At 51.6% G+C, this 24,239-nt stretch overlaps 1 protein-coding gene across 5 annotated transcripts in view; it reads left to right on the forward strand.

The window, feature by feature from the left end:
- TMCO4 (transmembrane and coiled-coil domains 4) overlaps nt 1-24,239 on the forward strand; it is a 91,076-nt gene that overhangs the window by 1,771 nt on the left and 65,066 nt on the right. For all 5 annotated transcript variants that reach the window (XM_023635601.2, XM_070252188.1, XM_070252189.1 and 2 more), the window contains exons 2-5: nt 7,660-7,804; nt 12,492-12,669; nt 18,716-18,890; nt 19,621-19,648. In XM_023635601.2, the coding sequence (XP_023491369.2) occupies nt 12,500-12,669; nt 18,716-18,890; nt 19,621-19,648 (373 nt within the window). In that variant the 5' untranslated portion in view covers nt 7,660-7,804; nt 12,492-12,499. The remainder of the gene's footprint in view (nt 1-7,659; nt 7,805-12,491; nt 12,670-18,715; nt 18,891-19,620; nt 19,649-24,239) is intronic.

The following is a 24,239-nucleotide window of genomic DNA, read 5'->3' on the forward strand; positions in this document are numbered from 1 at the left end:
TGATAACCTGTTACTGCTCTCAGTAAAGAAATGTATGAGGCGGAGGTGGGTGGCTGAGTTCCAGGTGAGGAGGCTGAGGTCCCTGCCCATGGACCTCTCGTCATGGTTGTGACGTGAATGCTCGTGGCATGGTCAGCATCTCCGCTTTACCACCCTTCTAGTCACATGCCCAGCAGACAGATGTGGGCTCAGGTCCTAGCCTGCGCCTTCCTGACTGAGTCATCTGGGACAAGCTACGTGACCTCTCTGGGCCTGTTTTCTCCTCTGTAAAATACCTATCTCCGAGATTGTCATAAGGATGACAGGAGCTGAAGCCACCAAGGGCCCCATGCCGCGCCCGCCACTCCAGGAGCCTTTTTACGTTTTAGGCCTAGGGCCCAGGAGCGGTTGGATGGGCACAGTTGACTGAGCAGGTTGCCATGCTTCAGCACGGGAACCTCATCACGGTCGGAGCCTGGAGAATTTCTCAGGAGCCTGGAACCACCTCTCCCTGCATCGCTACCACCAGGCTGCAGTGGCTGGAAGGGCCACCTGGGCCCACATGTGTGGGAGCTGGGAAATGTCATTAGATGGTTTATCATCATGTCCTTATGGCTTGAACACCGCTTTGTAAATACTGCAGCATGTTATAAACTGGGGCTAGCGCGGAGATGGGGCCTTGCTGCCTTGAGTGTGTTGCAGAGGGCAGAAGAGTGCTGGAGGGGGATCCAGTCTGCTCTCTACTTGTCAGCTAGACTGATCCAATTGTACCACCCTCTGCTTAAAAGCCTGCTGTGGCTTCACATTTTCTCAGGGTAAAGAACGAAAATCTTAACTTGGACCATAAGGCCTTGCACAGCCTGGGCCCACCCACGCCTGGCCTACTCCTCCAGCTGCATCTCAGACCACTTTATCAATAGCCCTCTGTGCTCGAGGCACACTGCTCCCTCCCTCCTCGGGGCCTTTGCACGTGCTGTTCTAGACCGATCCTCCTCCCTTATCTCCCTTTTCCAAGATTAACACCTCCTCATGCTTCAGCTCTGAGCCCGACCTAGACTTGCATTCCAAGTACCCCGGGCCACCAGACATCCCAAGGTATGTGGGAGGTTTAGCTCAGGGTGACATTAGATGCTCATCGCTGGGATTAATTTCCGCCTGTACCCTGTTCACCACCCCGACTGCCTGTACAACTGTCATCCCCCATGACTTCCAGGACTGGTCTGCATTTGCTTAGAGATGCTCAGTAATGAGTTCCACCGTTGGGAGTCGCTCTTGAGCAAACATGGGACCTCGCTTTATATAAAACTATAATGCCCTTCATCAAAAAAAATATGCTGAAGTCATTTCTTAGTTGTGGGGGTAGGTGTTCATTCATTCATTCTTTCACCTACTCTGCCAGGCACTGTTCTAGGTTAGAGAATATGACACAAAAGCCACTGCCCGCGTGGAGCTTTCACCACAAACAAATAAACCTGTAACCCATTGTCAGGTGGTGGCAAATTCGATAAATAAAAGACACTCAGGGGCTGGTGGGAGCGGGGGGTGGTGGCGCCTGCTGTTTTCGACCTAAATGAGGAAGTGAGGGAGCTCTGCTGGGCAGGCAGGGGAAGCGCTGATGTCCTGAGCATCGTCCACTCCCCCACTGACCCTCCTAGTCGGGGAGACAGGTGCACAGCAACCAGCCCTTATTCCCGAAAGGAGGCGGGGCAGCCCAGACGAAGCGTGGGGGGCTTCAGAGGTGGCAGGTGTCGCTCTAGCTGGACAGATCCAGGAAAGCTCATGGGAGTCCCTGAGCCCCTGTAGAAAAGTGGAGAAGAACTTGGGTTTGAAGTCACACAGGCCTGGGGGGTACGTCCTCGTATTGCCATTGGCCGGCTCTGCGGCCTTCACCTCTGCAAGCCTCGATTTTCTCATCTGTCAGATGGGGACAGTGGGTCTCTTCCTCATAAGGTTGTCGTGAGGCTGAAATGGGAAATCTTCACTGATGGTGCTAGTCAACTGTCCCTTTGAAAAAGGGCACCGTCAGAGCGTGAGGACCCACGCTGAGAAAAAACAGTGTGGGCCGAGGCCCGAGGTGGGAAACCCAGCGTGGGCTGGAAGGAGCGGAGGGTTCATTTTGGCTGAGGATTGGCTGGAAGAAGGGGAGCGAAGGAAAATGGATAGAAAGGCAGGTTAGGCGCATCCCAGAGGTGCTTGGGGCTGACTGAAAAGTGGAGTGTTAGCCCGTGGGCAGATGGCAGCTGGTAAGATTCTTCTAATTTGGTGGTTTTCAAATTGCGTTTGTAATCTTTTTGGCCACCTCGGTATAAACTAGACCAAAGAGAAGCAGTGCACACCATAGTTAAGATGGCTGCCTTTGGGCTAAGACCCAGGCACCTGTTTAAATCCCACGTCGCTTGTCCAGTGACCTTGACCTTCGCTTCTCAGGGCCTCTCTGTCTCCATCTGTAAAATGGAGCTAATAGCACCTGCCTTGTAGGATTCTTGGGAGGAAACGAGATGATGCGTGGAAAGAGGTGGCACATGGCTAACATTTGCCAAGCATTTACTGTTATGATTTTTTTAATTTAAAAAATTTGAATTGTGGGGCCAGCCCAGTGGCATAGTGGTTAAGTTCATGTGCTCAGCTTCAGCGACCTGGGGTTCACAGATTCGGATCCCACACGCAGACCTATGCACCACTCATCAAGCCATGCTGCGGCGGCATCCCACATATAAAGTAGAGGAAGATTGCCATGGATGTTAGCTCAGGGGCAATCTTCCTCACCAAAAAAAAAAAGAAATTATTGTGATAAAATACATAAAATTTACCATCTTAACCATCTTTAAGTGTACAGTTCAAAAGTGTTAGGTATATTCACATTCTTGTGCAACCAATCTCCAGACCTTTTCAATCTGCAAAGCTGAAACCCCATACCCTTTAAATACATGCTCCCTATTCCCCCTCCCTCCAGCCCCTGGTAACCACCATCCTACTTTCTGTCTCTGTGGTTTTGACTACTCTGAATACCTCATATAAATGGAACCATACAGTATTTGTCTTTTTGTGACTGGCTGGTTTCACTTAGTATGTCCTCAAGGTTCATCCATGTTGTAATGCATCAGAATTTCCTTCCTTTTTAAGGCTGAGTAATATTCCCTTGCCTGTATAGACCACATTTTGTTGATCTGTTCATTCATGGATGGACACCTGGGTTGCTTCCACCTTTGAGCTATTGTGAATAATACTGCTATGATCATGGGTGTACAAATATCTTTGTGAGACCCTGCTTTCGATTCTTTGTGTTTACCCAGAAGTAGTATGGTGGATCATTCTGTTATAATTTGAAGCTGGGGCATTAAGGGCTTCCCGCTGTGTCTCCTCTTGCCCACCAGAGCAAGAGAGGGCCCTAGGGTCCTGTGGAGCAGTTTGAGAACCAGTGGATCAAATGAACCATGGCTGTCTTTGCCGTTTCCCCCGCTTCCTTCCCAGGCGGATTTGCCTCTTGAATTTCTTTTTCCTAAAGATTGGCACCTGAGCTAACCACTGTTGCAAATCTTCTTTTTTTTTCCTGCTACTTTTTTCTCCCCAAATCCCCCCAGTACATAGCTGCATATTTCACTTGTGGGTCCCTCTAGTTGTGGCATGTGGGACGCCACCTCAACATGGCCTGATGAGCGGTGCCATGTCTGCGCACAGGATCTCAACTGGTGAAACCCTGGGCCGCCAAAGCGGAGCACGTGAACTTAACCACTCGGCCACCAAGCCGGCCCCTTGAATTATTTTTTAATCATCCCACATGGAAAACACCATTCATTCAACCAATGTTTTTAAGTGCCTACTAGACTTCCACGTGGACAGAGGGAGATAGACAATAAGCAATCAGTACAAACAAGTAAGTGATACAGTATGTCTCACAGCGACGTGCTCTGGACCAAACAGAGGAGCCAGGTGAAGGGATTGGGATGAGAGGCTGGGGGCAGGGTGGCTTCACTGAGCTGTGAGATTTGAGCCAAGACCAGAAGGAGGTGAGGGAGTTGGCCGTGTGGTTATCTGGGGGAAGAGCATTCCAGCAGAGGGAACAGCCAATGTAAAGGCCTTGAGGGGGAAGCATGCGTGGTGGGGTCCAGGAGCAGCAAGGAAGATGGTGTGTCTGGAGCAGAATGAGCAAAGGGGAGAGGGGGAGGGCAGATTGCATATGGCCCAGTCGGCATTGTAAGGACCGTAACAGCGTGTGACCAGGGAGTCGGAGGTTTGGAGCAGAGAAGGGACACGATCTGGCTTCAGTTTGGGATGGAGCTCTTTGGATGCTGTGTGGTTGACAGCGAGGGGCGAGGGCAGAAAGACGCAGGAGTCTGGTGAGGAGGCTGCTGTTGGGTTGCACCTGCGAGATGACAGCAGCTTGGACCAGGTGCGAGTAGGGGAGGAATGGAGCAACCATAAATGTGGACAAAAGGTCCCAGAGCCTGGGTATCCCCACCCCCAATGCCACGCTCTCACCCCACCGCACCCCGCCCTCCTCCGGGCTACTGAAGTGAGGTTGGAATGGGAACTTTCCCTCCAAGCCAGCATCCCTTTTTCCTTCTGGTCTGTAGCGGGATTGTCCAAAACCCTCCGGGTTCTTCTCTGTTGACACTGTTGCCATGGAGACCTCCTGAGATGCTGCATTTACCACTGGCTTCCAATTTAACTTCCAGGTAGAGGTGTAGAATGGATGGGTTTCTCCTGAAATGCTGGAGAGGGGCAGTGAACTGGGCCTGCCTAGAACCCTCTCTTCTAGGACCATCTGAAGAGGTCTTATTATGTGCGTGTGTTTTAACTTTGAACTACAATCTTCAGAGTTTCCGGGCTAAGAACAGGGCTGTAGCTCTGTTTGTTGTGAAGGATTTCTTCAGCCGGATGCTCTTCCTTCTCCTTCGCTCCGGAGCAGTTAGTCCTCAGCCTTCCCATGACACCGTAGCTGTCTCTCTAGTAATGCTCATTTTACTGTACTGCGCTCATGTAGAAATTCAGCTGTGAGCAGTTAACTCAGAAAAAGAGGAAGAGAAAGGGAAAGAGAACACAGTCCACCACGCACTCGCGTGCACAGCAAATTTGACCTTGGCCTTTGCTGACTGCTCCAAGTGAAAAAAAGGCCACAGCTGCCTGGCATGTAAAAAAAAAGTCCACTGTTGCATGTGACATTCTAAAGGCCCAGGTCATGGAGTTTTAAGGGTGATTTAAAGGATTTTCAAGGATGGTATTGACCCTATTAGATTTTCTCCTCGGTGCTGACCCTGGAATTTTTCATCTCCCCAAGAAGAAGTCCCACTGTGTGTTTATGGCCTTAGTCAGCAATATTGACCAAGCACCTACTGAGTGTGCTTGTAGAACTGAGAACAGATGTTTGTGGAATGCCCATCTGCCCCTACTACTGACACAAATAACTCAGCCAGTGTTTTCTTTGGTGACAGATAATGTGATCGGTTAGACGAAAATCATAATTGCAGAGCATCAAAATGAAGTCCCACCCAGAGTGACTCCTGTTCATCCCAGATCTGGGCTTTGCGGTCTGGCCACGGGCAAGTGTTTGCGCTAGTTGTTCTCACTGTGTACACGTTGTTTCCCTGAGAGTCGGGGCTCTCCTGGGTCGAGTGTGGACCTTTCTCCGAGTTCCTTGGTGTGTTCACAGCCCCTGTGCAGGGACAAGACCCCTAGGAGACCCCTGGGAGTGGGAGGCTACTCGGTCCATCAGTGACCTCCTGAGCCCAGGGTGCTGCTGGACCAGCTCTGTGCACATTAGGTGCCCCAGGGCACAGAGACACCCGGCCCTGACCGGCAGGGTCTTTTTCTCGCTGCACGAATCTGGTACTCTTGGAATGAGTCTAGCTTCTCAGACACGCTTGAGAATCTCAGTTCAACTTTAGACTGGATCCTAATCCTTCATCAGACCAAGGGGTAGAGGCCCCTGAGGAGTGGTATACACAGCTCAGGTGGCACATGCCCCCCACCCCACAGTTGCCACCACACTTCCTCAGCTGGCGTAGTTTGGGGCCCAGCCCGTCCGACTGGACAATCCATAGAGTTGGAACCGTGGACTCCTCCATCCCGCCATGATGGCTAGCTGAGAATTGTCTGTCACACCACCCCTTGTCCATTTTGTTGATTACAAGTCCCGTTGGTCAAAGGAATGAGACTTAACTGTGACCTCAGCCCCACTGGCTTGGCTGGGCCCTATGGGGCCAGGGTTTTCTGCGACAAAGTACTCCTCTGCTGGGTATCAAGAGCAGAACTGGTTTTTATTAAAAAAATTTTTTTCATTATAAAAGCCCCAATAAGCTCATGACAGAAAATGCTAAAGTTTCAGAAAAATAGAAGAACAAAAACCAATTGCTTCTAGTCCCGCAGCCCCACCACCGAAAGACAATGATCACTGACATTTTGATGTATTTCCTGGTGATCTTTTTGCTCTGTGAAACATTTTCTTAGGACATAACAAGTTGTAGTGTGTTTCCAGTGCTATGCTGTTACCCACCTTTCTGGAAAATAAAACCCCTCATTTGTGGCACTTGCCAATTTCTGTGGTATTCAGACTCCCACTGGGGCCAATTGCAGGCTCTCGGCGTCACTGAACACAGAGTTGGGAAGAGATGCCGCTATGAGCCAGCATCAGCATACCGTATTATAATTTAAAATCGTGTCTGTTTTTCCTGATCTTAAAATCAGTACATGGTCATTATTGAAAATTAATACAACATAAACATATAATGAAAAAAATTAAAATCATCCCAGAATCCACCCTCACCCCACCCTCCGCTTAGAGACAGCCACTGTCACCATCCTCCTTAAAGTCCTAATGGTCCCCTCTCTACAGACAGAGACATTAACAAAATAACCCTCTTCAGAGTTCAAAAGCAATACGTATTTATGGCAGAAAATTGGGGAAATCTAGAAAAGTCTCTGGTATTACACCTTTCAGAAAGAATTTTGGAGGCCCTTCTTGTAGCCATTTTTCTTCTCTGCAGCTTTTGGCCATGGCTGGACTATGGCATGAGTCTCCGAGTTTGTAGGCAGATTCTATGCGTGTTCTCATGCCCCGTAGGAAGGTGACATCCAGGGGAAGGGCATTATCACTGATAATTTATTTAAAACCCCACGCAGGCTTCAAGAAGCAGAAAATATTGTAGTTCCTTGGCGTGGAAAATGGCCATTAGGATGACGCTCAGATTATTTGAAGTTTGGGGGGACCCTGGGTTTGGGGCTCTGTATAGCCCTGGGTAAGTCCAGACACGTGGCCCTGGTTCCATCTCCCTTCCTCATCTGATGCTCGATGGGACTGTAAGAATAGGAGTGCCTTTAGGGAGAGGAATAACCAGGAGCATCCAGCTCTTGCTTAAGCCTAAAAACTAGTTCTCTCATTCGTTCACGTAACAGGCATTTCTGAGCATTCTGTGGCAGTACGTGGTTGGGCACCAGGAGACAGGAATGGAGGACATCCGGGGCCTGCCCTCCACTGCCAGGCTCAGCAAGGAGCTGGCGCAGCAGCCACAGCTCCGGGCACGCGGAGTTGGCACAGACAGTCCACACCAAGAGCCAGGGCCGTGCTGGGTGCGTGGCAGCTGCCTGCCGCCTGCTGAGAAGGTGCAGGTGGAGGAGGCGGTGGGACAGAAGCCCCCTGAGCCTCGGCTAGCTAACCGGCTAACCGATCCGTCTCTTCCGCAGACCTCCAGATCCCACACCGGATGGACCCACAGGCTGGTTTTTCCAGTTTGCTCCCCAGGGCAATTTGCATATTTCTCAAGAAGCTGAACGGCCTGTTTTCAGACTTAGAGAGAGGGCAGGCCCACAGCTGTTTCTTGAAATCTGGGTAAGTATTATTTCTGGGTTCTTTTTCTTCAGAACCCTCGTCATTGTTTAAAATTGTCCTATTTCAAATATGAGTTGATATGGTGTCCGTCTCCCTTCACTGGAACATATCTCCGTGATGGAGGGTCGTTGTCTGTCTAGTCACTGCTGTGTCCCCAGCATGTAGGACGGCATGTACATAGGTGCCAATACGTGTTTATTAACTAACTGGTTAATTTAAGGTGAGGTGAATATTTCTTTTTAATTTACTTAGACCTTAAGAAAAAGTCTTTAAGATTCTGTAGAGACATCCCGCTGCTTTTTTTTTTAACTTTTTATTTTAAAATAATTATAGATTTACAGGCCATTGCAAAATAGTACCAAAAGCGTGGTCGTTGCCTTTGCAATGAAGTCTGACTCCTGAGCTGGAGGAACTTAGTCCTGCCCCTGGCGTGCCCCGGGCAGCTTCCCCTCCACCCTCCCTCCTTCCCTCCCACCCCTCCACGCCTGCCCTTGTCCAAGCCCTGGCTACACTGAGCACCTTCTTGGTTCTTCAAAAGCATCGTCTCTCTTCTCCCTCGGTCTTGACACAGGCTGTCTCCTCTGCCCAGGACACGCTCTTCCTGCTCACTCACCTCTGTCTGATGTCGCCTTCTCCAGGAAGCCCATTCTGGGTTCCAGCCCCCTCCTTGTATCCTTCTATGTGCGTTTCCCGAGTCACAGCATTTATCCTGCTGGGCTGTCCTGGTCTGTTTGCTTGTCTGTCTCTACCGCTGTCTTGATTCTTCTGCTGGAATAGCCTGTCCCATCTGTGCGCGGGGCTGTCACCCTTACTTCCTGCAGGCGTCCGCTGGAATGGCACCTGTCACCTGCATGCTGTAGTCACCCTCCTACCCCATCACCTCGCATCCCCTCACCTGATTGTTCTTCCCGATCAGCACTTCCTGACCAAAGGTTTACCTGTTTATTTAGTGGACTGTGAAGCGCATGGATCCTACAACCCGATCGCCTGAGGGCGAATCTTGGTACCACCACTTACTAGCTATGTCATATTGGACGAGTTACTTAAGTTATTATTATCATTTTATACCATCATATTATCCCACCAAAATGTAAGCCCCTCGAGAACAGGGAATTTGCCAGTTTTTCCCCCTGAGCTTCCCCAAGACCCAGAATAGGGCACCACACATCACGTACCCATCTTCATTCATCCAGCAAGTAGTTACTGAATGCCGACAATACTCCAGGGTGCTCGGAAAGCGAGGGGTACCAGGGCCCTGCCTCGAGAAGCTTATATCCTATTAGTATACAGAAGTAAACAGATAACTTAAAGATATATCATTTAAGATAAGAATAAGTATTATAAAAATAGAACAGGCTGCTGGGATAGAGGGGTAGAAGTACTTTAGCCTGGGGGGGGGGGTGCAATCAGGGAAGGCCTCTTAGAGGAGGTGACATTCAGGCTGGGGCCAGAACAATGGGAAGGTCAAGGGAAGAGTGTCCCAGGCAGGGAAATGGCAGGTGCAAAGGCCCAGAGGAGGGCCCAGCTTGTGCATTTGAAAGCAGAAAGCCAGCCACTGTGGCTGTAGCGTGGTGAACAAGTTGGGCCTGGGGGCATGAGATGGAGCTTAGAGGCCAGGAGGAGCGGCATCACAGGGCCGTATAGGCCATCGGAAGAGGACTGATGCTCATCCTGGAAAGCCTTCGGAGGGTATTAAGCAGGCAAGTGACGTGACTGGTATATATGACGAAAAGGCCGCTCTGGCTGCTGTGTAGAGAATGGATTATAGGGCATCAAGAGTGTATTTTGTTGAATGAATGAGTGAATTTGGCCTGAGCTGAGCTTTTCGTGTGCTAAGCACATCGCTCTCCCCCGTGGTAGAGGCAGGCCAGCTCATGTGTCTCTGATGAGCAGGCTGTTTCTTCTTGAACTAGGAACTAACGTGGGGCTTCCCAGATACCAGCCCAATGAAGTACCATCTTGAGCGCCTCTGGGTAATAGGTGCAGTTGCCACAGCCTCGAAATGGCATATGGAGTTGACTAAACGTAGTGGAAATTGCTAAACCTGCTGACATCATGGCTGCGTGCTGCACCTGGTGCTGTCCTCGGTTCGTGGCTTGTTGCTGTCCGTTTTGTCCACCACTGTGGTCTGGGCTGATACTCTGAGCCAGAGAAATCTGCTACAAATCTCAAACTTGGGTTCCTGGACCAACCGTTGGAGGCCAGTCTTGCTGGGTGATGTTGGTCAAGATCTTAACCTCTCTGGGCCTCAATTTCTCCATCTGAAACAGGCTAAGGAGGATCCCTGTGCTAACATAGAGGAAAAAGCATGGGATTTGGAGCCAAAACTCTGGTTTGTGTAAAGTGCTGTGTAACTTTGAGAAAATCACTTGGCCTCTCTGAGCCTGTTCCTCAGTTATAGGAGGGAATCATGGTGGCTCACATCCTGCTTAACGTTACTTGGTAGTTGTGAGAATTAGATGGATTGGAAAGTGCTTTGTGAACTGTTATGAGCTATACAGGTGTTGTTTTTTTACTTTTAACTACCCTAGGGTTATTTTGAAAAGATGCTGAAACGTTAGCTCTGGACAGACTTTTAAACAACTCCTCCCTAGAAATAATATTTTGAGAACAAAAATTTTTCTTGCTCAGCTGAATGAGAACAAATTTATGGACCAAAATCAGTGCAGAGTGTGGGCATTAGACTAGAAACCTCCGGATGATATGACGAATGTTTAAAACGAGGTGGCCAAGAGCTCCGGCTTCGGGCTCTGCTCTGCCTTTCACTGGCTGTGTGACCCGGGCCCAGTTGCTTCTCCTCTGAGCCTGTTTCCTCCTTTGCAAACTGGACATGGAAACCCCTGGCTCGCGGAGTTGGCTGAGACCGTGCATGTTAACACTGCAGCCCCAGGGCCTGGCACTCAGCCACGGCTCCGTAAGGCTGGCTCGTACTGTTATTGATAACCGGCACTGTGCTGAGCGTTTCATTTCTTTGTTTGTTATTTTATGCATTATTTCTTTAAGAAGCATTTATGTTGCATGAGCCCTGATCCAGGCGCTATTCTAAGTGCTTTGAAAATACTAACCCGCGTGGCTCTTTACAGCTAACACAGCTCTTGCAGGCAGATACTGTTAGAGTCCCATTTGCAGGGGAAGGAATCTAAGGACAGAGAGGTCGTGTTGCCCGAGGCCCCGTATTTATTAGACGGAGGTGTTTGGATTCCCACCTAGGTCTCTCTGGTCCGGAGCCTGCATTCGCATCCCTAATGCCCTGTGGTCAAGGCTGCTGCCCTTCTGGATACCTGCTCCCAGAGCCCTTCCCGCCCCTCGGATGCCTGGCTTGGCTTGGTTTGTCCCCTCCCCTCCCTTCCTCACTTCCTCTCCTGCCCCTGGGAAGGAAGGAAAGAACAAAGTGAGGGGGAGCGGGAGGGGAAGGACACCTCCCTCCCTGCCTCCCTCCTTCTCTCTTTCCTTCCTTTCATTGAAGTACAACATACATAGAGTGCACAAGTCTTAAGTATACAGCTCAGTGAATTTTTACATATATTTATACCCATGTAGTCACTACCGGGTCAAGATACAGAACGTTTCCACCCCCCGAAGGCTCCCTATGCCCCTTCTGAGCCAATACGCACTCCCTCCCACGGGCAACCTCTCTGCTAACTTCTGTCACTTTAGATTGGTTTGACCCATTCTTCAGGTTCATATGAACAAATCTTACAGTATGTACTCTCTCGTGAGTGGCTGTCTGCTCATCATTCTGTCTTTGAGATTCACCCATGCTGTTGTGGTTAGCTGGACTTTGTTCTGTTTCATTGCCCTGTAATATTCCACGGTATGGATATGACTCAGTTTATCCATTCTGCTGTGGGTGCTCGTGTGGGTCGTTTCCAGTTTGGGACTATGATGAACGAAGCTTCTACAAATGTGCATGTACGTGCCTTTTGGTGGCCATACGCCCTCGTATCTCAGGAGTGAAATTGCTGGGGCATAGAGAAGAGGTATGTTTAGCTTTAGCGGAGAATGTCAAACCACTTTCCAAATGTTTGTACCAATTCACACTCCCGCCAGCAGTGTGTGAAAGTCCTCTTTGCTCCTTGTTCTCGTCAGCACTTGGTATTGTCGGTCTTTTTAGTTTTAGCCATTCTGATAGGTGGATGGCACTATCTCATTGGGGTTTTAATTTCCATTTCTCTGATGACTAATTTACGCTCCCACCGGTAGTGAATGGAGGTTCTCTTTGTCCCTTATCCTCATCAACACTTGGTATTGTCAGTCTTTTAATTTTAGCCCTTCTGATGGGTGGGTAGCAGTGTCTCATTGGGGTTGTAATTTCTATTTCTCTGATGGCTAATGATGTTGAACACCTTTGCACATGCTCATTGACCATTGAATATCTTTTATCAAGTACCTGTTCAAGTCTTTTGCCGTTTTTTAATTTGCTTCATTTCTTTTGCTTGATGACTTATAGCTAAGAGTTGTTTATACACTATGGATACAAATCCCTTGTTGACATACGTATTGAAAATATCTGCCCCCAGTCCTGGGTGTGTGCTTTCACTCTATTAAAGGTGATGTATAGAAGCTCTTCATGTTAATGAAGGCTAATTTGTGAAGCTTTGCTTTTGTGATTGGTAACGTCCGTGTGCTATTTAAGTAACCTTTGCCTGTGCCCTGGATGCATTTATCACCGGCATTTTTCCTGCAGGGCTGGACATGGCCTCATGGGGCAGATCGCGCTGCAGGCTGCCTCAGGGGGCCGAGCCAGCTGTGGAGGGGGAGCCACATCTGCCCACGGGCCGGGACCTGACCGAGGCCAACCGCTTCGCCTATGCCGCCCTGGGCGGCGTCTCTCTGTCCCAGCTGTTTCCAGAACCTGAGCAAAGGTGAGTGCTTTTGTCTCGGGGGGAAGGCCGTGCTTCTTCAGGGAGGCGATTCCTGACAGCCCAGCAGCCTGCCGGGTGCTAATGGCGACTCCAAAGGAGAGAAAGTGAGTGTCCCTGCCTTTAAGGAGGGACACGACCCAGTAATAGGATAGGAACCCTCGTTCAGCGTGGCATATGAACGACATCCCTCGTTTATACCCGCACCAAGCACTTTCTGAGCACCTGCTGTCGTCCAGGCCCCATCTGAAGTCCATGGAAGCTACACGTGAACGAGATGAGCAAGGCAGACGCCATCCCTGCCCTCAGGCAGGACACAGTCTAACAGGAGGATGAGATATTTAGGCATTCATGCAACATGCCTTCGTTGAGCACCCACTGTGCGCTGGGTCTGGGCCCTGCGGAGAAAACAAAAAAAAGCCCTGGCTCCTGCCCTCCTAGTACTTACAATCTAGGGTGTGCCCAGAGGACTGATTTTAGTAGTGGACAGATGGGGTCAGTGCCATGACGGGTATCATGGGAGCAAAGGAGTGACAAGTTTAATGACGGCGTTAACATCTGTCCTTGCCGATATCTAGCATGTGCGTGTCAGTAGTACATTTGGAGTCTGAATAGCAGGGTCGTTGAGAGCTTGGCCTTCAAGGATTCTGTGGGGAGAGAGTTTAGAGGCAGGAAGAGGCCACTTAGGAGGCTGATGAAGTCGTCCAGGGAACGCAGGACAGTGACCGAGAGGTGGAGTGGGCACAGGGGAGACCGACTTTCCTGGGGGAGAATGGAGTCCCTGTGGGGACAGGCTGGATGTGGTGGGCAGGGCAGAGGGGGGAGCTGACTTTGCCCCCAAAGGTCAAGGCGGGGAGGGGGGCCTGGGAGCGCAGAGATATTGTTACTGAGATGAGGAGAAACAGGTCGGGGCAGGAGATGACAAGTTTTTGCAGCTGCAATGTTTTCAAGACCCCCCTGGGGTCCCCCATGAGTAAACTTGCCCGTGACTTGGGTCCTAGCTGGGATATTTTGTTTGTTTTGGTTTTTGTCTTTGTTTTTCCCACTGGACCAAACACTTGAGCTTACTCCTCTCCTCGGGGGTCCCCCCCCAGAAGCCTCCCTGACTCTCGGCACCCGCAGCCCAGGGTGTTTCTGCACCTGTGTGCCCATCGCATTCCGCTGGGACTCTGCCCACATCCGCCCTGCCTGCCATTGGGGCTCCTGAGGGCAGGGGTGACCCCGTTCCCCTCTGAGTCCCCAGTGCCTTGTGCACAGCTTGGCGTAGCAAAGATGCTCAGCAAAGCTTCATGAGAAGAAGGGATGGATAAATTCTGTCACAGGAGACATTCCATGGGCTTTCGACTCTGGGTTCAAATCCTCCCTCTGCCACTTTCCAGCTGCGTATACCCTGAGGCAGCTTATTTAACTTCCCTAAGCATCAGTCTCTTCATCTGTGGAATGGGACTAATGATACCTACCCTCAGGGTGATTCCAAGAATTAAATGAGATAACATAGATAAAGCACACAGCACAGTGCCTGGCACATAGTAGGTGCTTAGTAAATGGTAGTGGTTGCTTGCTAACTCTGGGAACTTATTTTATTTGCCTCAGTTTCCTCCTCAAATGGAGACAATACTGGAACTTACCCCTACAGGCAGGGTATTTTGGGCTGCAAATACAGGACACTATACTAAAAGAGATTTAAGCTGCAGGAGATTTGTTTTTCTCACTTAAAAAGAAATCCGAAGGTAGATAGTTCCAGGGTTGGTTCCGTGCCTCAAAAGGCCTTTGGGCTGGCTTCTCTGCAGTTCTCTTGGCCTTCCCCTCCTGGTCACAAAATGGCTACTGCAGCTCCATACATCACACCCTCACAAAACAAGCCCTAAGGCAGGGATTCTCTTCAAGTCTTTCATCAGGGAGGAGATCTTCCCTGGAATACCCTAAGAAGGCTTCCCCTTTTGTGTCATTGGCTAGATCCAGTCACATCCCCAAGCCTCACCTGCAAGGGAGGCTGTGAAAAACTAAAGGCATGCACCATTTTCAACCACCACCATGGGAGGGGGGTTCTGGCCAGGAACAAGGGGCTGGGGAATTACTGCTGCAGAGAAACAGCATCCGTCAGAGAGGGCGGTGTGAGGAGGGAGCGTGTTGATGGCCCCTCATAGCTTGCAAAGATACTGCCAGACAAATGTTGGATGTTCTCATTATTAATAGTGAAACCACCCACTTTATCTAGAGGTTAGAAAATATTTCATTGGATGTTCTGTTCCCAAGCGAGCCAGCATCCCGTCTCCTGCAAGGGTCGGGCTCTCTCCCTGCTCTGGCCCGAACCTGTGCTGTGTCTGGGAAGCCTCCATCGTTCTAGAAGTTTCCCCTGACTTGACAAACCCCTACCTGATAAGCTGGTACATAGGCCAGGAAAAGCGTTGTGTACTTTGTTCACATAAACCACTATTGATGAACGTGGACTGTGTACCAGGCCTGTGCTGAGCACCCCCGGGGAGGGCCCAGAGAGGAGGCACTTCTTGTCCTGTGGCCCCATCCAGGTATCGTTCCAAGCACACCTGGCTGTCGCTAGCTGGAAGCACTTGCCTTGGGGCGTGTCCTGCCTGAGAGTTTCCGATTAGGTATGCCAACTGTTTCCACGTGGTTGAACTCAGTTTTCTTAGGCACAAAACACACTTTAAAGACGGCCTCATCTTTTTCACAGCCCAGATCCGCTGTTGGTTGCAGTAATCTTTAGAAAACACTCTGTGGCAGGTTTTCTCCACAAGGGACATAAAAGCGAGCCTTTGAAATATTTCTTTCTTATGCATGCTGTCAACATCACATATGTCGTTCCCTACGATTAACTCCATTTGTTAACCATGGAGAAATTAAGGGGGTAGAACAGGGGTGGGCAGACTTTTTCTGGTAAGGGTTGGGTATTCTAGGCTGGCGGGCCCTGTCATCTCTGTCGCAGTCACTCAGCCCTGCCCTTGTAGCCAACAATCAGCCAGAGACAGTCGGTAAGGGAGTGGGCATGACTGTGTTCCAATGAAACTTAATTTACAAAAACGGGCCACAGGCCAGGCTCGGCCCCTGGAAAGTAGGAGGGACTTTGCACTCGGAGTCAGGAACCCACAGAGTCCACCCCCACCCAGTCTCCACCGAATCCACCCCATCCCGGCGGGGAGACCTTGATACAGCATTCGATCTGTGCAGCCCGGCACTCCATCTGCGGCGGGCGGTAAGGATGAAAGGGGGTGTTCCAGGCACCTGCCGGGCCAGCGCCGGCCCATGGGGAGTGTAGTCATCTCCAGGGAGGGGCAGGGTCCGCAGGGGTTAAGCGTGGCCCCTGGGGTCAGGGTCTGAGTGTCCTTATCTCTAGAATGGGGATAAAAATAGCACCTCCCTCCCTCATGGGGTCAACAGACACAGGCCGTGTGTCGGAAGCACTTCACGCAGGGACGGAGGGATGGAGAGTGGCTCTGTGGTTGTCATTTGTTGTCAGTGTTGCTGCTGATTTTCATGCATCTCGACTAGACCATTAACTGCTTTAGAAGCGATTACCAAGGCCCAGCCGATCTAAAATGCTGTGTTATCTGATAGATTACTGTACTGCCACTTTAGTCATTCATTTGTTCATTGAAAGAAACACGTATCTAGTGCTTTATCTGTGCCAGGTATTTTTCTAAGCACATGACAAATGTTAGCTTAGTTATTCCTTTCAACAACCCCATGCAATAGGTCTCATCATTATCACCACTGTTTTACAGATAAAGCAACTGAGGCACAGAGAGGTTAAGTAACTTGTCCAAGATCACATAACTAGTGGCAGAGCTGGCATTGGAACCAGAGTTTGTGCTCTTTACCCCTCCGTTCTCGTTATGAGATGCTTCTCTCCATCCAAGACTTTCTTCCTGGACGCAGGGCCAGGCCGTGCTGTTGCCCTGAGCCCTTTCTGCATATAAGTTTTCCCCTAAGTCATGTGCAATTCACTTAATCAACTCCTGTCCCCGGGACACACCCACATGCCATCCTGAGATAACCCCAGCAATTGCAGTGGGGTAAGTTATAATAGCTGCAACGCAGTAGCTAACATTTACTGAGGAGCTAAGGTTATCAGGTGCCAGTGCTGTTACCCTATCATTTAATCTTTCCGACCAACCTTTGAGGCAAGTCCTGTTATCATCTGCATTTTACAGCAGAGGAAAATGGAGCTACGAGAAGCGAAGTAGGGGCATGAAGCCAGTCACGGAGAGAGCCAGGACACCCCCAGAGCATCAGGCATCAGAGCCCAACTCTGAACCCCATTCTCCTCTGGGTCACCTTATAAATAAAAGTAATGATGCTAGCTGACCTAAGCTGAGCATCTGCTCAGGCCCAGCCCCGCCCTGATGCTTTCTATGTATCATCTCATTTAATCCTCAAACCGCTTAATGAAATTGGTCTCTTAAACCCCTTTGCAGATAAGGAAGCTGAGGCACAGAGAGGTCAGGTTACTTTTGCAAGGTGCTCCATCGCTCAGCTCTCCCTTCAGGAGTGAAGGGCTCTCCCCAGCTGCTGAGAGGGCTGCCCACACAGCCTGGGCCTGCCTGCCTCAGCTGGAGAGAGCCACCTCGCCCCAGGTTCTGCCCCCTTTCCTGAGGTGGCCTTTGTCCAATGACTGGCCGATGTGGGGTATAAAGGCCTGCCCTCTCGCCCACTATGGGCAGCTCTGAAGGGCCAGCCCACCTTCAGAACCCCCTGCAGGATTGGCTGAGGTTTCCGTTGAGGCTGCATCACAGCTTGACAGCTCCCCTGCCCAGGCCTGCGTCCTCCCTGCCCTCCTACAGGTGTTGATGCCAAGGGGATCCCTAATCATCTCCATTTCAGAGCTGCTTCCTTGGGACCTGGACCATGGCAGCAATGGGGCCAGGATTAGTGCCTGAGTCCTTCACCACTCCCGTCGCGGACCCCAGCCTGCAGAGGTCTCTCCACTCGGGTTTCAGCCCCAGCAGCTCTGAGGACTGGGATGGCCGGGCTGCCTGGGAGCCCTGGGGGCCAGGCCGAGTGGTGCAGGCAGGGAGCATCCTGGGATCGTCCCCACCACCAGGGAGCTCTGTTTGTTTCTGGGAGGCCTGATTCCACCCTCATGTGGTCAGAACGTGGGGTGCAGAACCCGGGGGGGGGATGCCCCAGGACAGGGCAGGTGAGGCAGGCTGGGGCACTGGTTTGGAGATAGACCTGGCTTCTAGGTCTCAGCCTTTTCTCTGGACGCGTATGATCACCTCCTGATTGACTCTCCAGCGCTCTCACTGCCACGAGTGGCAGCTGTGAATCCAAGCCTGATGTGGACTTGGCCACAGTCCCCAAAATGCTGTGTGCTTCCCGCACCTGTGTCGCAGCTCCTGGGGCGTCTTCTCCCCTGGAGTGCCCCACCCATCCCCCCACCCAGGGACTCCTGTGGGCCTCAACTCAAATGCACGCCGTGGACAGAGACCCCATGGTGGCAGTGGGCACGGTGGGAGGACAGACTCTTCGTCTGCACTTTATCCCCTTCTGTCGCAGCTGACTTTCCCAGGAAGCACGTCCTCGGGGGTTTCCAGCAGCAGCAGATCTCCTGTGGGAAGCCTTTGCTCGTCGCTGCCCGCTGCCTACGCAGGTCGATCGGGGGCTCCCTCTCTGGACTCATGGGGGCTTGACTCCTGCCTCTGTCCTAGCGTATCACGGCCCTAGGATCAGTTAGTTACGTCCCTGCCTCCACCCTGCTGTGAGCTTCTCATCAGAGGCTGCATCTTGCTCATCTTTGATCCTCCGCCTCCAGCGCAGCCCCCGGCTCAGGCTGGCCCCAGGGAGTGTGGTCGGTAGCTGCTCGTTGACCTCCTTCCTGTGGCTTATCGGCCTGTTTGGTAAAAGTTTTGGTGGCGGAGAAGCTGAAGTCGGGTGTTTGGCTCTCCCTGAACTCCGTGGCCCGCAGTCACCACGGGCTTTCTGTACGTGCCGGCTGTTCTCGTCCGTGAACGCATCTGACCTAAACCTCCCAGGGCCTTGTGAGATGCACGTTCCGGGAAGCGGTGGGCTCTGAGCCGTGTCTGTCTTTCAGCTCCTTCTGCACAGAGTTTGTGGCGGGCCTGGTGAAGTGGCTGGAGTTGTCTGAAGCCGTCTTGCCAACCATGACAGCTTTTGCCAGCGGCCTGGGAGGCGAAGGAGCAGACATGTTTGCTCAGATTTTATTGAAGGACCCCATCTTGAAGGACAACCCGTTGGTGATCATTCAGGTACACCCTCCACCCAGGGGGCAGCTGCGGGGGGAAGTAGAAGCTTATTTCCTTTCAAACTCAGTCGGAAATCACTTCCGTGGGGCAGGGTGGTTGAAAGATAAAATATTCAATGTGATAATATCAAATTATCATTATTAAATATTTACTATTGATTTAATTTATTACTTGAAGAGTGCTTATTAGATGCTAGTACCTTTACAAATATTCACTCATTTAATTCTCAAAGCAACTTTTGGAGCTAGGTAGTATGATCATCTCCATTTTAGATGAGAAAAAGTGAGGCACAGAGAGGTAAAGTAACTTGTTCCAGGTCGTGCAGCTGACAAGCGGCCGAGCCAGGCTTTGCACCTGGGCAGTCTGATTCCAGAGCCCATGCTCCTGAGCGCCAAGCTCCGGTGCCTCTTTTCGGAAGCAGAGCTTTGCTGTGTGCCCATGGGCATGTCAGTCACCTGCTCTGTGCAGTTGGAGCGGGCAGAAGCTTGACATGGGCTGTTGGTGGGTCACGTGAGCAGATTTACGACGGCCCTCCCTGTCCTTCTTGTCACTGTGGGAATTCTCACACATTGGTTTCTTTCTTTATCTGCTTGTGTGTCTGGCTCACCCTAGAATATAGGGCAGAGATATTTTGTCTGCCTTGTTCTCCCACTGAGTGAGTGTCAATAAATATTTGTCGAATGAGCAGGCTGATTCCATTTCAAATTGCTAATTCCTGTTACTTTTCCCCCAGGACCTTCTGAGCTTCTCACTCAAGGATGGTGAGTTGATTTCCTAAGTTCTGTACATTGTGGGCGCTCGTCTTCTCCTTTGGCCAGTAAAGCCAGTGATACGTGTTGCCCGCTGTGGCCGGTCCCTCATGGTCCTTTTGGTGAAGAAAGGAAATGGAACCCGGTCTAGTCGGGGAGCCGGGGAGCGCTTCCTTTGTGCTGAGTGCTGCTGGTGCTTCCTGGCTGTTGTTTCGTTTATGCCCCGTGGTTCTCCCTTCTAAGCCGCTCTGAACCTGGTCCCTTCCCGTCTCCACCCCCTACCCTGTCTGACCACTATCACCCCCTCCTGAATGACAGCAGGGTCTCCTCACTGGTTGTCCTGTGGCCCCTCTGGCCAGCAGTTTGTTCTCTTCCCTGCAACACGAATGATCTTTCCAGATGCACCTCTGACCACACTGCGTCCCGGCTCCCGCTTGGGGACTCCGGCAGCACTCAGGGGAAAGACCAGCCCCTCTGGGTGGCCCTGGCGGGCTGGCCCCGACCATACCTCATCTCTCACCATACTCCCCTCCCAATCCCACACTGGCCTCCTCAGTGCCCTGCGTGGGACACCGTAGCATCTGTGCATGTGCCCTTTGGCTGGTGACAGCCTCATGCCCCTCTCGCCCCTTGGCTCTGCCTGTCGCTCCTCCCTCTGCTCGTCAGCAGTCCTTAGGGAGCTCTCCAGGCCACTCCCCCGGCTCTGTGTCACCCAAGGTTGCAGTTGAACAGCTGGTTCCCTGCCTCTTTGCTTAGTAACTGGCTTCCCCTCCAGCCCCCAAGCTCCATGTGGGCAGGACCCGTCCAGTTTTCTTCACCATGTGCTTCTAAGCCAGCACCTGCAGGTCACACACGCCGTAAACATCATTCAATGAATTAATGAGATAGATCTTACTGCCCTTTTTTTCTTTTCCCCAAAGCCCCAAGCATGGTTGTATGTCCTAGTTGTAAGTCCTTCTGGTTCTTCTATGTGAACCGCCACAGCGTGGCAGCTGACAGATACTTGGTGTGTTTCCACCACCGGGAAGCGAACCCGAGCTGCCAAAGCAGAGAACGTGGAATTTCAACCACCAGTCCATCAGGACTGGCTCCTTACTGTCCCGTTTTATAGATGAAGAAGTTGGCTCAGAGAGGTTAAGCAATTTACCTGAGGTTGCTCAGTAAGTGGCAGTGAGGGATGCTACCTACCTACATTCATTTCCTAGGGCTGTCGGAACAAACTACCCCACACTGATTGTCTTAAAGCCACAGAAACTTATTCTCTCACAGTTCTGGAAGCCAGAAGTCTGAAAGCAAAGCATCAGCAGGGTGTCACTCCCTCTGAAGGCTACAGGAGATGATCCTTGTGCCTCTTTTAGCTTCTGATGGCTCCAGGCACTTAGTGGCTTGTGAGCGCGTCACTCCAATCTCTGCCTCCGCCTTCCCTGACCTCCTCCTCTCCTCCCTTTCCTCTCCTCTGCGTAGATCTACAAGGACTTGATACAGAGTGATCTCAGCTGGAGATCTTTAACCAATTATATCGACAAAGACCCTTTTTCCAAACAAGGTCATATGCATAGGTTCCAGGATGTGGCTGTATTTTGAGGGGTCACCATTCAACCCACTTCACACCTCAGGGTGTTCTCCATTAAATCACTACAGGGCTGCCTCACGATCGATCGCCTCCCTGCCCTTAGCTCCCCGTCAGCTTCCCACCACCTCCTCTCTGCCTGGGGGCCCCTGTTACCATGCGTGTGGCTTCTGTTTCCTGAGCTGGTGAGAGGTTTTAGCAGGAAGCCCTCCGATGTTTATTCTGGTGGCAGGCCGGGAGAAGGACACAGAATTGGAAATGAAATCCCAGCAACCTCCCGACCATGGAATGGGGAAAGTTTCACCAACTCCCCGCTGGAACCTGGCCCATGGGGGTGGGGGGTGGAGGGAGGACAGAATTTCGAGAGCAGGAACAGCCTGTGCAGGAGCACAGGCAGGAAGGGGTGCTCAGAGGAAGGTCAGTGGGGCAGGGGCCCACGGGCAGGGCTTTGGGCCACCCTGGCGGCCGTGGTGGGCTGAGCTGGGGAGGGGAGCAGGATGGATTTCGGCTGGGCGGACTTAAGGAGGCATCCCCATTGGCCAGGTGTGAGGAGACGCAGGCCTCAGTGAGGGCCTCAGGGGTTCTGGGGGCGAGGGGCGGACCCAGGACTCATTCTGAGAAGAGACAGCAGAACTGCTCCCAGACCAGGTCGGGAGGATGTGGGAGAGAAAACGATCAGAAGTGACGTCTCAGCTCTGGAATTCTGGTTGTGATGCCAGCTGCCAGGGTGTCGGGATCCCGGCTCGGGAATCCTGGCACTTGTCTTCAGAGACCTAAATATAGGGAGCTGGGACTTCCTCCAGCCCACACCACAGGCCATAGGAACCGTTTTCTCATGCTCGCCTGCTAACAAAGCTTGGTTCAGGACGGTCACCATCTGCAAGGGGCTTCTTGTTAGGAGAAGAATATATTTTCCTTGTTATTAAAAAAACAAAAGGACCCATAAACCCTTGCTACTCACGGGCGGTCCATGGACCAGCAGCACCCGCGTGGGGAGCTTTGTTAGAAATGCAGAGCCTCAGGTTAGAACGCTGACGTCCTGAGTCAGGCTCCGCGGGTTCTCAAGGTCCTGTCGGTTCCCGTGGACTTTACGGTCTGCGAAGCGCAGCTCCCAGGCTCAAAGCCCAGGGTGTATTTTTGGCCCTACTCCATCCAAACAGAGGATTTTAACTCCACATCTCAGAGCTGAGTGGGGCCTCAGGGCCCAGCCCCTGCCTTCCGGGGTGGCGTTAAGTCAATACTTCTGTTTCCCCCATGGGGCTGTGGCTTGCCCCGAGGAAGTGGTGGGCTTGGTCTGAGAACGCTCAGTTGTATCACTTTGTTTTTTAAACAGAAGTAAGGGAAGGATCATAATTCCTGGTCCTCCTGGGTGCCCGTGGGGAAGGGGTTCGGTTTGCACGGAGGTCTGGGGCTCTGGTGGCCCGGGAGCAGAGCAGCACCTCAGCACAGAGACTCTCGTGTTATTATCATCGTAACGACAAAGCCACCAGTTGTTGAGCGTGCACTGTGCGCACGGCCTGCTGCTAAGGGCTGTGCAGGCCTTGAGCCCCCTCGGCCCCCTGAGGGCTGGTTGAGGCTGTTGCTCCCATTTCACGGACCTCAGACTCACACGGTCAAGGTCATCTGGGATGAGCTTCTCATTTTCCCAGGTGGAAAGATTGAGGCCCAGAGAGGGAAAGTGGCTTTCCTGGAGGCACACAGTGCCAGAGGCAGACTGGGAGTCAGAACCAGGTCTCCGGGCCCCACCTCCCCCGGGCCAGTACTTTATCCCACTGCCTCATCACTGGGTCAAAGGAGAAGCTGCCCCAGTGCCCCTGTGTCTGCCTCACCTTCTCCCTTTCCTCACCCAGAGAGTCCTGTTTGTCCTGTCCCTCTTGCTGTCCGCAGCTGCAAACCACAAACCCTCCTGAGCACCTGTGAGCCCCTAGGACACCTTAACTTACCCTGTTTGCTGGGCGTGACCTTGGCCCTGCTCTTGCAGAATAATTGGAGTGGGTTTAAAATCGCCTGTCTCACATCATTGCCTGGTACTTCACGCCCTCCCAGGGGCGTTCTCATAGCAGCATCTAAACCAGCGTTGCCTTTTAAATTTCTATCGAGAATAACCAGCGCTCATTAAGCACCTGTTAACGCTGGTCACTGCACCTGGCCCCAGTCAAACATCATCTCATTTCATCCTCACGGCTGTCCTGTAATGTAGGCACTCCCACTTCACAGATGAGCAAACTGAGGTTAGAGGGGTGAAGTCATGGGCCTAAGTTGCTAGGTGGCAGAGCTGGACATTCTGAAACAAATGCTGCTAACGAAACCTTAGCAGATTTTACCCACAAGGGTGGGGAATATAGAGGCACCCACAGAGGAATGTGATAATACCTCAGATCTAAATATTACCAGACTCTGAGAACATCGGGGGGTACCTTTGGTTTCTCTGATAGCCCCATCAAGTACTGGCAGCTGGGAACAGGAGCGGCTTTAGTGGCACACTGGGACCCCAATGGGAGCAGGTGCTAGGTCAGGAGTAGCTGGACCCTCAAATCATCCAGACCACCCTCGATGGGAAACTGAGGCCCAGACTTGGGAGTGGCTTGCTGACAGTTGTCTTGTCCAACTCTTTATCCATGTTAATGAAGAAGCAGGGACCAAGAACTGGGAGCATTTGGGGGTCAGCCTGCCAGGTTGTTAAAATTCAAGTTCTACCTTGGCAAGTTACTGAATGTCTCTGTGCCTCAGTTTCCTCTGGTGTCAAACGGGAATAACAGTGTTCTTTACCTTATAGGGTGCTGGTGAGGATTAAGTGAGATAACCCATGTAAGCTGCTCAGCACAGAGCTGGCACGCAGGAAGCAGGCTGCGAGTACCGCCGAGGTGGTGGTGGTGGGTGGTAAGATGGGAAAGCCCTGGGAATCAGGAAACCTGGATTCTCGTCCTGCCTCTGAGACCCTCTTGTTGTGTGACCTTGAAACTGACTTTGGTTCTAAGAACACAGGCAAGGATCTTGTAAGGAGAACATCGGTGTCGTAGTTGGGCCAGTTGT

The sequence above is a fragment of the Equus caballus genome, chromosome 2 (genome assembly GCF_041296265.1).
Source record: "Equus caballus isolate H_3958 breed thoroughbred chromosome 2, TB-T2T, whole genome shotgun sequence".
Classification (NCBI taxonomy): domain Eukaryota; kingdom Metazoa; phylum Chordata; class Mammalia; order Perissodactyla; family Equidae; genus Equus; species Equus caballus.